The following is a 14,515-nucleotide window of genomic DNA, read 5'->3' on the forward strand; positions in this document are numbered from 1 at the left end:
TTGCACGCCCCGTTTCACACAGCATGATGAAGGTGCTTTAAACACAGTAAACTGAAGATTGCAAGATGTGTTCTAGAATCTAGAGTTGCAACATATTGTATAAAATCAAATACATCAAATGATTAACAGACAAGCACCCTTGAAATATGGTCTCAAATTGATATTAGATATTATGATAAAGTCGGCATGATTAGCATTCTTGTATGACACTGGAATTAGCAAGTGAATGATAGGATTAGAACAAATGCAGAGCATCCCTAATTAGACAATTCAACTTCACATTATCTCAATTTAAAAAAAAAAATGTAATAGTGTCAGTTGTCTGAGAGAGGATGAATATGAATACAGCCAAAAACCATATACTTCTACTGTCAGCAAAGAATGTTACAACCTTACAGGAACGCAAGCCCTTAAATGGAGCCAGACAGCTGGTAAAAAATATAAGCCAATAATCTAAACTGTCAAAATTCTATGACCCTGAGGAGCTCCGATCAATTCTTTGAGCACCTAATTTTGCTGTAGCTGGTTTGGTGCCTCTACCTCTGCCCAGAGACAAAGGTTTCGCTCTGGTAGTTGGAGGTGGAGCAGCAATAGCTGCCCATGGATCATTGTCATCTAAAGAAGCTGTCGTCTTCTTATTTAGGGGTTTTGAAGTTGATTTTGGTGGTGCCACTGCAATGGAACCCCACAAATTGTCATCTTGTTGTGCAGCTGATTTCGTATTTAGAGAATTTGATGCAGTTCTTGATTCTGGAACTGCATCAGCGCCCCATAGATCATCATCTGCTTCTTTTGATGATTTACTTGCAACTTTGGGTGGCAAGGAACTAGTACCTGAAAACAAAATAAAATAAACAAATCTCTCCCATATGTCATCTGAAACAATTGCAAAAAATTGAAAGTGTGGTCAAAAGACATGGAAAAAAGTAATACAATAATCACAGGATTTTAATAGATATACAGATTTAGCCATCATATTTCAGCAATCATTTCTCTGCCAGTCGGGTCACCAAGTCAGATGACTTGCACCCACTACATTCCAGTCACTATCATTAAATGGTACAGGAGATTAAGGATCCTTGTACTTTGAGAGAAAAGTGGAAAAAAGAAAAAAATGGATTTTTTTAGCTGTAGTTGCAAGGGGGGAGAAAAGGAAGAATAGAAAGAATGAAATTCTTCCCTTGTATTAGTCTTAACCTAATGAAAAGAAGAAAAGTATGCAACCTTTTGACATTTGCTGACTGAATTATGACTGGTTGCCAAAATCAATAAGCAAATGATCCTTTTACTTTGAGAGAAAAGTGAGAAAAGGAAAAAAAAATTGAGAAAAAAAAATTGAACAGATGCTATTCTGTGTTATAGTTAGAAGGAAAGAAAAAGGAGAATGGAAATTCTTCCCTTAAATTCATCATGAACCCAAAGAAGAGAAGGTGAAAAAAAAATGCAACCTTTTGATATTTACTTAACTGATTCATGACTGCTTTGAAAAATCACTAAGCAATTTGATCTATTGACCACAACAGACAGGTATGAAAGTAAAACAATCTAATCAAGGCATCAGCATTGCAAGAAGAATCTGTGGCCAGTGCTGAATCATCTGCAAGTCATGCAAATCATGGTCACTTTGAAATTCTACAAAATCAACTTGAGAGATTTATCCACTCCAATAACCAAACTTTTATCCCACTAAGTGAGAGTTGACTATATAGATCCTCCTACGTCATTGAGCTCAATCAGCTACTATATCCTTTATATTTAAATAAATTTTATCGTAGTTTATCAGCTGAAAGCCAGATGGGATTTTTTTCCACTCGATTTAACCAAGAAAAATCTGTAGACAATACTTACTCTGTGCCTTTTGATGCACCACTGGCCGTTGTTGAGCAGCTTGTATGCTTGCTAGTGAAGGAAGTTTCTTTTCCTCAAGCGGTTCAATGTCATCCCATCCTTCTTTGTCATTATCATGGTCCTCATGGAGAAGCCCACTATCAACTTCTCCCCAACCACCATCTGTTGATGTTGGAGATGAGGGTCTAGGTTGATCAGAGACATTTGCAAAAGAGCTCACATCTGCAAATGCAAAACATAGGGGACATATTTCAGGTAATAATTTAAAATCAAGATGACACTACTTCTGTTTTAGCTATAAATAGGCCTAGCCTCCCATTATTCAGATAGGTACGAGTGATAAAAGAATCTTTCTGCAGTAGAATAACTTTTATCATCATATTTCCTCAACTAATTCCTGTTTCAATCAGCACAAGCTTTCCCAGAGGTATACTGAAATATGAAATAGAATGACTGATAAACAGATATGAAGAACAACTTTTCTTTGAACAAGTCATTTGGATATGATCAGAGAGAGTACAGTATCAAACATAAAAAAAAAGTTAACTAGTGGATTATTAGTCCACCAAATTTTGTTTGTTCTATAATAGGAGCCCCCATTTTAAAAAGCACAAAAACAACAAGACATGAAGTCTACATCTTGGACTGTGATCCTCGGTTTCCTAAAATTACACACACCACTTATACTAAATAGCACAGTGGTGGTGATAGAAAGCAATCACGACGGTCACTGTTACTACTGATGGTGATAAAACAAAATCCATCACAAGAGTCGTCCTTACTGTAATGTGCAACAAATTTCTCTGCTTTTGGTGTTTATTCAATTTTCTCAAGTACTTTATTACGTGATTGTGTTGGATCTCTCTTGAGTCCTGAGGAAGATAATTTTGAACCATCATAGTTTGGTTGACTTCATGATCAGAGTGTTGTCTATTTAGGGGTATGCAAATGCATTGTGTTATTCGGATATATTTTATCAATATTCATGCATCGTGTCACTATTCTCAGACTGCATGCATCCATCACTTTTATACAATTATATCTAAGTATGGAGTTATTTGTTATTTATTGTTGAGTTCGTTATTTCACTTGTTTCCATTGACCTAAGAAGAAACCTGTTGTTCTGTGTATGTGTTGTGTGTTGTGGAACTGTCCTAAGTGAGATGGCCTCTCATATAGGGTAAAGCAGCTTCTAGAATGTGGCAGGCACTTTTTTTTTATTTTAGCATGGTCAAAAGGCTAATAAATGCTTCAGTTAAGCGATGTGAAACTATGATAAACATGCATATCAACGAAGAAGATGAAGACCAAAAAAGACTTGGTTAGTAACAATAAAACAAGATAAAATTTATTTAAATATAGATGATGATATAATAGGAGATAGAGCTCAATGGCGTAAAAGAATTCATACAGCCGACCCCACCTAATGGGAAAAGGCTTGGTTGTTATTGTTGTTGTATAGTCAAAAGGCTACAATGACATAATTTTAGTTGACTACTTGTGTAGTGATTATGTTGTGACTAGCTACGAATATGTATTTCATCCTTCTAAAGGGCATGGCAAATTCAGGTTGCAAGAAAATTTTGCCAATTACTGAGAATTCTACAGTTGACAATAGGGAGACCAGATCTCCTAGTCCACAAAAAAGTGAACCAAGAGATGGTCCACTACCAATTACGGCCGGATCTTGGCCACTATCTAGCCGCAATTGGTTGTGATCCCTTACCCATCCCCATCAGGTTATAGTTTGGGTCGGAGCGGGCGGCCGAAGGCCGCCGGAAGTGGGCAAGTGTCCAGGTTGTCGGGCGATAAGTAGGAGGCGGCCTCCGACCGCCCGCTCCGACCCAAACTATAACCTAGTGGGGATGGTGAACCCAGAGCAGGATCGCAACCAATTGCGGCCATATCCCATTTATGATCCGCCCGCAATTGGGAGTGGTCCACTTTTTTGTGGACTAGGAGATTTGCTCCCGACAATAGGGTATGAGTGACCACCTCTTAAGATTGTAAATAATAATTGACTGACAAAATTCTTAGTCAACTATGATTGGTATTGTATATGTTCCGCAAGTTATTAAAAAAATCCCAAAATAATGGCAATTGGTTTAGCACAAGTACTTGGATTTCCATTTGGTTCAAACCAAACCAATTGAATCAAATCAAGATTTTCTTTTTTTATTTTTTTTTAACATTAAAGAACCAAACTAAACCAACATGTAAACTGAATTGCAATTGAAACAAAATTATTGGTTTTGTTCAGTTGAACCGAATTTGCAATTAAATAGCATGTTTTTTATTTAAATATTGAATTATAACTTTTTATGAGACAAAATTTTTATTCTAAACAATAATATATTAAATTAAGTTGTCATACCGTGTCTTTTTCAGAAAAAAGTTTAAAAAACCTTGAGTTATTTGAAATAAGACTCCATGATAAATATTCTTTTATTATTTGGAAAACAAAATTTGGGTTTTCAAATAGCATAACTAACACCAAAACAAATTTTAATATGCTTCAATTAATACAACAGAAAAGTAAATGATTTGGTAAAGAACAAAACCAAACCAAATTCTCTATTTGGTTCTGATCAGTTTTTCAGTTTGAACGGCCTAACATATATCCCTACAAATACTTCTGATGTTTCAGAAATGTGTGTTGATGATATGCTGATTATTTCCAACAAATTACAAAGATATTAACACAAGGGTTAAGCAATCATATAACCAAGGTAAAATAGATAAGAGAAAAGTACCAGAGCTACTAGTTGAAGTTGCCAGAACTGGCACCGTACTAGCATTTGCTGATGTAAGGGAACCATGTTCAGATGCTTTCCCCTTTGATGTTAAGGAACTCATAGCCCATCTGCATAAGTTTGTTCAAAATTATTGTCTCGGTAGAAGAATACTTGAATACCAGCAAGAAATATATGATCGATCTAATAAACATCACATGCAGATGCACATGTTACTTTATGCATGCCTCCTGATAATAGAAATTGATCATTGTACAAGCAATAATGAGAATCAGGATAAGGATGGTGGTAAGATTGCTCTGCATGATCATCAGGCAGATTACAGAATACTATGATGCTTCTCCAATTATGTTGTATGGCAGTATAACAAAATGAGAAAAATGTATTTCAATCAGAAGGCAACTTCCAAATACCTCAAATCAATGAAAAATATGTAACCTTATAGCAAATCTTGTTCAAGCAATCAGTTATTAATTTAATAAATAGACAAGAAAACAGTCATGATCTTAGAGAAAATCTAGGGCCAATAACTCACCCCAGTAAACTAGAATTGCCGCTCACTGAAGGTATTCCAGAAAGTCCACTCTCATTTGTATCCCCTGTGACAAGCTACAGAAAAGAAAAGACATCTTAAAGCTGAAGCTGAAGTTTAACATTAATACAAAGCACCAGGTTATCACTAAACATTAACTCATCATGCTTGCTGATGCATAAAAAAGTCCTACAATAGCAAATAACATGCAGCAAAAATATGTAACTTTGGAAATAAATAGTAGGATGCAAAGAGTGAAAAGTGATCCATGCCATGATCCTCGTGTAATAAACACCCAATGCACATGGAAAACAGATCCATGTACCAAGAATGTGCCTGTGACAGATACATAACTCATTACCAAGTACAACCCTACGCCAGATTTTATTTGTACATATCGTGTAGAAGAATTAAGACAAAAGGATGATCATGCAAGTGAGATAGTTTAGCAATTTATCAATCATTTTATGCTCGCTGCTTATCATATTTTGACTGTAAAACTTGATCAACCCCATCAAGAATCAACTGGACCAACTAGGCATGTTGTGACTGTATGTTTGAAACATTTATTTTAAAGATAAGGCCTCCTAACATATGCAACAGATTCATGAAAACCAAAAGAAGCAAATTTTAAGAGCATTTTGTCCACCAGCACACACCTTTTCATGATGTTGTTTTGCAATAAGCATAAACTGATCAATAGCTTCAAATGCTTTTGTCCTCACCTCACTGAAGCAAACCAAACAATTAAAGTGAAATTAATTTTTTAAGGTAATCAGATTTCATTCATAGAATTACAATTATGAAGAAAGGGTCTTCTTTCTGTGTATTTTCCTGTTAAAAATCAGCTCTATTGAACATACTGTACAAAACAATTTCATCTAGTAATTCATGTTTGTCAAGCCTATTTGAAACAAGAAATATACAAAGAGGAACAAGCGAGCATAGTTGAATTAAAAAGAAATCAGTGTAAAATACAAATTCAAAATCTTGCAGGTCAAAAATGTAGAACAAGCTGTTTAATTGTTTTAGTTTTTGTTATAAATAGTAGTTAAGCTTGCATGAATATTCAGCAGTTCGTGAACATGTTGCATTAAAGGATTTTTGTTGCATGTAAAAATGACACTAAACAATAAGCATATCAATAATTGGAGCAGACTGAGGCATATCTTTTCGCTGAATCTTAAAAGAATCAACCAGTGTCAATAGCAACAGAGAAAGCTTCAAGATCAAATGAAAGGAATTTTTTTTCAAACAACTATCCTCAACTTTTAAATCATGACTAGAATATATTTGTTGAGGTTGACCTAATGACCACTTATCCCATAAACTAGAACTTTTGGCCAAAAAAAAAAAAATATCAATCTACATATTTATAGCCTCAAGAGCAGCTACCCTAGGAGGGGCCCTATTAATCAACAATTCCTAAAGAGGATACCCAAGTTGAGTTTTCCCCAAAAAAGGCACCCTCCCCCACTTAATGGATGAAAATACCTTCAACTTCTTCCTCCTTTCCTATTCCTTCCTGCTCGTACCAATCCTCTTCTTCCTCCTTGCTCCTGCCACTCTTATCATCAATAATGTTCTTCGAACCATCATCAGTCTCTTTGCTACCAACAGAGGATTTTGAGACGTAGAGGGAACCCAAGAGCAGGCAGGAGTTGAAGTAGTTGGAATGGCAGCAGCAACAGGAAGGAGGAAGAGGAAGAGGAATAAATTCTGTAACCTCAATCTCCCTGATGTGGGAGGGAAAAGTAGACTTGAATGGATCAAGCTCTACAAGTAATAAATCAACTCAATTCCACATATTAGGATTCACATACAGAACCTCTTGCTCAGATATAGAACTATAATTGACTAGGTGACAACTCATCCAAAATCCTGAGTTATTAGGAACTTAATCAAATTTATACATTCTAAACAATACAAAGTAGCATTTATGAATATTACACCAAAGGTTTAAAATTTCGACCCGTGCCGAAGTTTCGATCCAGACCGAAACGATACAGTTTCAATATCGTATCGTACCGTGTCGATACTGTTTCAGTATTTTTTTAATTTATATATAGTAATTATTAGATATATATGTTTACTGTATATAATTGAAAAATAAGTTGTATATTAATTTTATATAAATTCTCAATTATTGAACAATTTAATATTGTTAGAAAAAATAATTAAATATAATTCTTTAAAAAAAAATTGATCTATCAATAACTTTAATTAAAATTGATAGATCATAATATGTTACTTTACTAATACCAAAAGGAGTGGCGTGAATCAGATGGAAACATTGGTTCTTGCAATATTCTGCTTAGGTCAACTCCATAGTTCTCCAATGCCCAGATTAAATAATCATCCCATGACATGTAATATTGATATTGATTTCTCCACATGTCCATCAGCGTGTCTCAATTCATTACTAAATGTTGGATTTGACCTGGCACTACTGAAATCGGAACGGGTACAGGTGCAAGCATGGGATAAGGATAAGGATAAGTATATGTCCACAAGTTCTAGTATGATGGATTATTATATGATGCATCAAAGTTATAATAAGAAGGTAGTGAGCCAGATGAACTTCGACCAGAATCAATCTCAGCTAAACTCCCTCGCATATTTTGATAATTATGAGCTTTCTTTTGTTTGTCACCCTTGTATCGATGTTGAAATTGAATAGCGCTACTTCTAGCTCCATGATCATAATCTTGAGTTGCATGTGTGTAATCTATCTCACATGTCCATGGCTCCGGTGCTAGAGTAGGGGGAACATAATTTTTACCACTAGATGTATCACCACTATCATCACTTCCATAAGTACTTGCACTGCTATCAACATCACTATCCTCATTTCAAACTTCTCGTTGAATTACAGTGTCAGAAGGTGATGATATTTCATCACTGTCATCATATTCTTGCTCATCAATTGCATCAAGTGGATTTTCTCTAATTCTCAATTGACCCCTTCCCGTAAAAGTAGGAGGTTTACTTTTTTCTTTCTTTTTAGTAAAAATTGCAGGAGCTTTGCCTTTGCTTTTGCATTTATCTATGGATTTTAGTTGGATTTGGGGTTGGAATGTTTGAGAATGTCTAGACCGAGATCCAGAAAATAAAAATTCTTGATCAAAAGCTTCATCATCATCTTGTTCCTCACAAATATCTCCTCTAGCTTGTATTTTTCCAATCTGTTGAGTAAGAAATTGAGATGGTCTTGGTGGGTCTCCTGCTTCATCAAGTAATGGATTCTCAGCCTCAACAACGCTCCATCAATCCATCATTGGATCATTCTCAGTTTAAACAAATCCAATATCAAATGGGTCTACATCACCATACTCTAATTCTTCATTCCCTTCTGTTATTGTACTTAGTTGAAGACGCATATTATAATGAACGTAGACCATTTTCTCCAAGCGACGATAAAAAAGACGATTTCGTACTTTTGTATGAATGAGGGAGAAAGTTGACCAATTTCTTTCACAACCACTTGAAGACATTGTAGAGAATTTGTACTGCATTTTTTTCAAATTTAGAGTTGATTCTCCATATTGTAACCGTCACTCAGTTGTAAGATAAATAAGAACAAAATTAAAATAGTACTTATATTTGTTGACAATCATTAGTAATAATTTTTACTATATTTACCTACATCCATTTTATATCTGCGTAACGCTGCAATAGGATCGCTAAAAAGAATCATATGCCTCTCGAAATAATCAACTTTCATTAATAGTCTCAGCAATTAATTATCCATTTGTATGTAGTCTTAATATTACATGTCTGAGAGTCACTAATAAATCATCATTTGTTCCAAGATTATAACGGTATTGATATGCCGGATTGAGATAATAACCTACAATAATTAAACATATATAATTATTAATAACAATATTAAAAATTCTTTATCATTAAAAAATGCGTACCAACCAAATGAATATATTTTTCCATTTGATTATCCCATCTTGTAGTGATTATATCAATGTAATGTTGATACTTGATTGGCGATTGTAAATGCCTCTTAATTTCCTCTTTGCTTCATGAATTAGGCGGAAAACGTTGCTCATTTGTGGCTTCTTGTTTGTATCAACTTTACGTAGAACAACGTACAATAGTTCTACTGCTATAAGAATATAATATAGTCCCAAAATCTGAAAAATATAATAATTTTTGCACCTCCTTAGCTTCTGTCATATAAGAATATCGAGATGCTTCTCAATCCTCAAAAGAGAACATGGCCTCCAATCTAACTTTTTTTTTATTCAACGATTTTAACAAGAGAAAGTAAGTCGCAAACCTAGTCACTCCTGATCGCAGAATCTCCCCATTAATAAATTTGCTCATTAATCCATGAACTCAATGATAATTATAGAGGAATTTTGTTAATGATTGACCTTTTTTCACTATCTTCTTCACTATATCGAGTTTACCGATATCTGCCATCATTAAATAGATACAGTGTGTTGCGCATGTGTCCAAAATAATGTTTGATACTTTTGCCCCAATAACTCTCCATCCCTTTTAAAGTTAGCACCATTATCAGTAACCACCTATATTATATGTCATGCACCTATCTCTTGAACTACACTATCCATCAAACGATATATGTAGGATACATCATGATAGTCTGTAGTTGCATCAATAGATTTATGAAATATCACCTTTCTATCGCAATATAGTAGAAAGTTGATAATGCTCATCCGTGTAGGTCCTCTCCAGCCATCACACATCAACGTAACCCCATATAAGCTTCATTGCTTCTTGCATGATAAGATCTAAGTCTTGATCTCCTCCACTTGTTCATCTAAATATGGACCGGCAATTTCATATGCAATCAGAGGTTGAATACTAGGACTAGATTTTTGGATATTGGACACCATGTTACGGTAGTATGTGTTGTTTGTTGCATTAGGGGAATATGATTAAAATGAAAAAATTTAGCGATACTTTTATCAATTGATTTCTTCTTCTCTTTTGAATATGTGTCATCAATCCTATCCTATTAGTTAGCTTGGTCTAGGAATGCTAGCAGCAATATCAACTACACGTCTTCGTCCCATAGAAGAAAAAAACGATCAATACCACCTTGTGTTAAAGTAATACAAACACTTGCACTTCTTTCTAATGTTGTTGCAGTAGTTGAGCCACTTCCACTAGCATCAGAGCTACTTCTATGTCGCATATTTTGCTCATAGTCATATTGAGTTCGAGAAGCACTGAGAGCTGCTAAAAAGTCTTCATCATTTGGAACTTCACCATGACCTTCAAATTCATCATACATTAGTTCTTTAGAACTCCGGCTATCAACAAGTTCACATTGGCGTCGTTGGTTATACTTTAATGCTTTTTTGTCATCAAGTTCCTCTTTCATTGCACGACGAACTTCTTGAGAAACTTTTGGACAATTAGAAACATCCGGATATCCACCAGCAAGATGCTTTAGGCGTGTTACCACATCGCCACGTCCAATCATATCGCAATGCAAACATTGCCAATGGAATAAATTTTCTAATCGATGTACATGTCTCCAAGCTGGATCATGAGATTATTGTTTTGGTGTCATACCTATGCATTATAAAAAAAATTAAGAATAATACACATTTCCAAGTAATGGTCATCATTTTATAACATCAAGAATGTATTTATCATTGTAAACTTATAAATTAAGTATATAAACTATAAAGAGCAACATCTGTGACAATCTTCTAAGAATATTATTTCAACTTTCTAAATTTAGAATGATTAGCATTGCACAAGATTATAAATGTTTTATTAAGAATCATAAACTTAAAAGCATACTTTTATCAAAACTTCTAAAATAAAGGACATGTCATATTTCCTAGAAAGATCAACTAAAGACATTCTAAGACAAAAATATATGTGACAGATCAAACATTCTAAGACAAAAATATATATTTCATAGTTCCAGGAAACAAAAATCTTAAAAGTAAAAAAGTTAAATATGTTAATATTTATGAATCCAAATTTCAAATTAATTCTAAGATAAAAAAATATTATCTATATTAAATATATAAATTAACACAAAGATGTTACTTTACATATAATAATTATACAAATTAATTATTTATTCATTTAATTAATTATTAATTTAAATAATATAAATTTTAAATACTAAAAAAATATCAAATAAATAGTAAAATAGTAAAAAACATAAAATAATAAAAATATCAGAATATAAATTAAATTTTTATAGAATTTTGTAAATTTTTTAGAATATTAGAATATAAATCTGAATTATTATGATTTTTTTTAGAATTTTTAAAAAAAAATTAAAATAAAAAATATTAGAATATAAATCTGAATTTTTATAATTTTTTAAAAAAATTTAAACGAAATTTAAAATAATAAAAAAATATTAGAATATAAATCAGATTTATTATAATTTTTTAAAAAAAATTAAATACAATTTAAAATATTAAAAAATTATTTTTCAGAATATTAATTAAAATTTTAATTTTAAATATATTTTTTATATATTTTATTGGGATAATTTAATTAGGGTTTATAAAAGTCTATTTGGAATATCACACATACATGGGAATTGTATAAATTAATTAAATCTAAATATAATTTTCTTATGGCAACAACCACGAGCAGCTGGGGGTTCGGGACGCCTCCAGCGCCAAAAGTGTTACGGGACGTCTCCAGCGCTGTCGGAGGCGTCCGACAATGATTCCGGGACTGTCGGAGGAGTCTGGCGGCAATTCCAGCACTGAAGGCGTCGTGGGATGCTTCCGGCACCTCCGGTGCCATCGGTGGCATCCAGCGACTCCTCCAACGCGGCTTGCGACGCATTCGAGACAGGGACGTCGGTGAATAGGGGAAATCATACCTCCGAAGGGGTCGCCTCTCGCTACTCGCATCGCCGCTGCCACGTCACTGCTCGCCTTGCCGCTGCCACCTCGCCACTGCTGATCGAACGCTCTCTGGTGCCTCTTTATAGGTTTTTTTTACCTTCTACCGTGCGGGATTAATCGATCGCGATAGAAGGAATCGATTCGATTCCTTCTATCGCTCGATTAATCGATCACGACAGCGTGCTTTCGCGATGCGTGCGTGATGCACACCGAAATCATCGCGCACCGAGTGCCGGTTTTGCCAAGGCGACGGAACGGTAAAAATCGTCCATGCCGCCCGGCACAGAACGACATTCTTTTCCTTGATTACACCCATAATGATTTAGCTAAATATAAAAGATGTACAATGAGTATCATGAGGGATCATATTAGTGGTTAAGGATCTGTAGTTGAAAGAGGATGAGTCAGTTATACGCTTCATGTTTCAGGTATGGCTAATATAACTTTAAACTTAGTCTCAGATCAATACACTAGCACATATCGTCCTATTTTCATGCAATTTGCATTCTATCAATCTGATGATTTTGTTCTTTGAGAAACTTGAACAACAAGAATATACAATTATATATGATTATCATCATTGGAGGGAGTACCAAAGTGACCAACGAACAAGTGAACAAACAAATGGAGTCCATGTGCATTGCAGAACATGGAAATCAACTAGAAAAAGTGTTAATGAGCTCACCCATCAGGATCAATTGTCAGAACAACCAGATTAGGAAGGATACGTGTGGCAATCTCTGTCATTTCATAGTATTGAACAGTCGCATTCAAAGCCATAATTCCTGTCACACATAACCAAGTATAAGATTGTATATGAACAAATTATGGCTCTGTAACTTGCAAATGCATCCATCTTATTAATCTGGTAAAACAGCCAATGAATTCTAGAATAACTAAAGACAAAATGATACTAAGACAGATACAAAGACATAAACCTCTGTAAAAATTCACATGCCTGCAGCTCGAGCTGGAGAAAAAGTATCCCTCAAAGCACGAACAGTAAATGCATTAATTAGCACTCTCTTTCTTGTCTGCATTAAGCATGACATTTTTTTTAGTGCCCATTGTTAATGAACCTATAAGCACATGAAATCGCAAATAGCTGCTGCAATATAAACTTATTAGCATAAAAGTGATTCTAAAACTCTTAAGTAATTGTCATTTAAATAGCATGTGATGCATTTTGTCAAAATATTAAGTGACAACCAAACAGAACTGGTTAAAAGCAAAGAAAAAGGGTCAGGATAAACCGCATCATTTAGGTAGCTAGCAATATTTCCCAGCAGGATTGTAGTATTCGTTCGAATAGCAGGTTCTTCATCCACCTGCCAACAAGATTGTCATGTAGTTAATCCAGATTATCAAGCAAAAAAATCTCCAACTGAACATGATTTGCCATGATATGTCTCTACATCCTAAAAACAAATTCAAAGATACCTGTAATTTGGACAGATACTTCAACAAAGATCCTGACATAGTACGCTGAGACAACTGCAATGAGATTAATGATTTATAGGTTAGGAACAATCAAACTCTCAAACAGATAGGACAAACATGAAACTGTCTGTATTTTATGCAGCAAATTTTGTCAATAGAAAAATGAAAACATCATATTATAACGTGAACAGTGATAAAAAAAAGGTCCAATTTCTGATAGACATTTTATATGACACAGGGAGCAAGTGTGTCAAATTAATTTCTTTGGAGAGGATAAATTAGCAACCACGCACATGTAGTAGAAAGATCAAGCCAGAAGCATATGTGCATGCATTAGAAGATTAACTTGATTCAATTTCTGGTGCTTGACAAGGCACTCACACAATAGATGGACGACTAACTTGGGAAATATTACTATCACTTTCACTTTTTCATTTGTCTCTTAGTCTGATCATCTCCAATCTTTAGCCATACATCAGTAAGATACCAACCTAAACAGAGCCCTCCTCGCTAAGATTATGCAGATCTAGATGATATCTACATGTGAGTAGATTAAACTTAGGAAAGGTGTCAATCAACGTCAGTAGCATGCCAGACTGTGCCCACAAAAGACATTCACCAATCTGCTGACCATGAAAAATATGATTATCCTGAATAACAGTATGCCTTATTAGGGGAGAGTTTTCATATCTGAGTCAAAATATTAGTTATGAAAGAAAAAGAATATGAAGTAACAATAATAAGCACTACAAGGAAAAACAACATATGAAACTATAGCATGCAAGAATATGATATCGTATGCAATAACTTAGGAGATCCAACTTTCAGAGACTACAAAAACAAATTTTAAGGGTTGAAGGATAACTTCCATCCACCTTTGGTGCTAAAACTAGCATGGACTTCAATGTCAATTCACGTAGGAATGCAGAAGTATCAGCAAAACCATTTGCAACATGAGGAAAAACCTGTAAAGTACAACCACAATTAATTAGCATATACTGACAGTTTAGAACATTGCTTTCCATTAGAAGAATTCAAAACTTTCTGTGATATGTAACATTGATATTGGA

The 14,515-nt window shown here is 34.4% G+C and overlaps 1 protein-coding gene across 1 annotated transcript in view; it reads right to left on the reverse strand.

Moving 5' to 3' along the window:
- Nucleotides 1-261: 261 nt before the first annotated feature.
- Nucleotides 262-14,515, reverse strand: part of LOC122026351 (probable inactive serine/threonine-protein kinase scy1) — a 28,220-nt gene continuing 13,966 nt past the window's right edge. Inside the window, exons 12-21 of the mRNA XM_042585036.1 lie at nucleotides 14,321-14,410; nucleotides 13,446-13,499; nucleotides 13,259-13,333; nucleotides 12,964-13,039; nucleotides 12,691-12,790; nucleotides 5,793-5,862; nucleotides 5,137-5,210; nucleotides 4,602-4,711; nucleotides 1,849-2,070; nucleotides 262-834 (exon numbers count right to left, since the gene is read on the reverse strand). Of these exons, the coding sequence (XP_042440970.1) occupies nucleotides 470-834; nucleotides 1,849-2,070; nucleotides 4,602-4,711; nucleotides 5,137-5,210; nucleotides 5,793-5,862; nucleotides 12,691-12,790; nucleotides 12,964-13,039; nucleotides 13,259-13,333; nucleotides 13,446-13,499; nucleotides 14,321-14,410 (1,236 nt within the window). The 3' untranslated portion in view covers nucleotides 262-469. The remainder of the gene's footprint in view (nucleotides 835-1,848; nucleotides 2,071-4,601; nucleotides 4,712-5,136; nucleotides 5,211-5,792; nucleotides 5,863-12,690; nucleotides 12,791-12,963; nucleotides 13,040-13,258; nucleotides 13,334-13,445; nucleotides 13,500-14,320; nucleotides 14,411-14,515) is intronic.

The sequence above is a fragment of the Zingiber officinale genome, chromosome 10A (assembly GCF_018446385.1).
Source record: "Zingiber officinale cultivar Zhangliang chromosome 10A, Zo_v1.1, whole genome shotgun sequence".
NCBI classification, from domain to species: domain Eukaryota; kingdom Viridiplantae; phylum Streptophyta; class Magnoliopsida; order Zingiberales; family Zingiberaceae; genus Zingiber; species Zingiber officinale.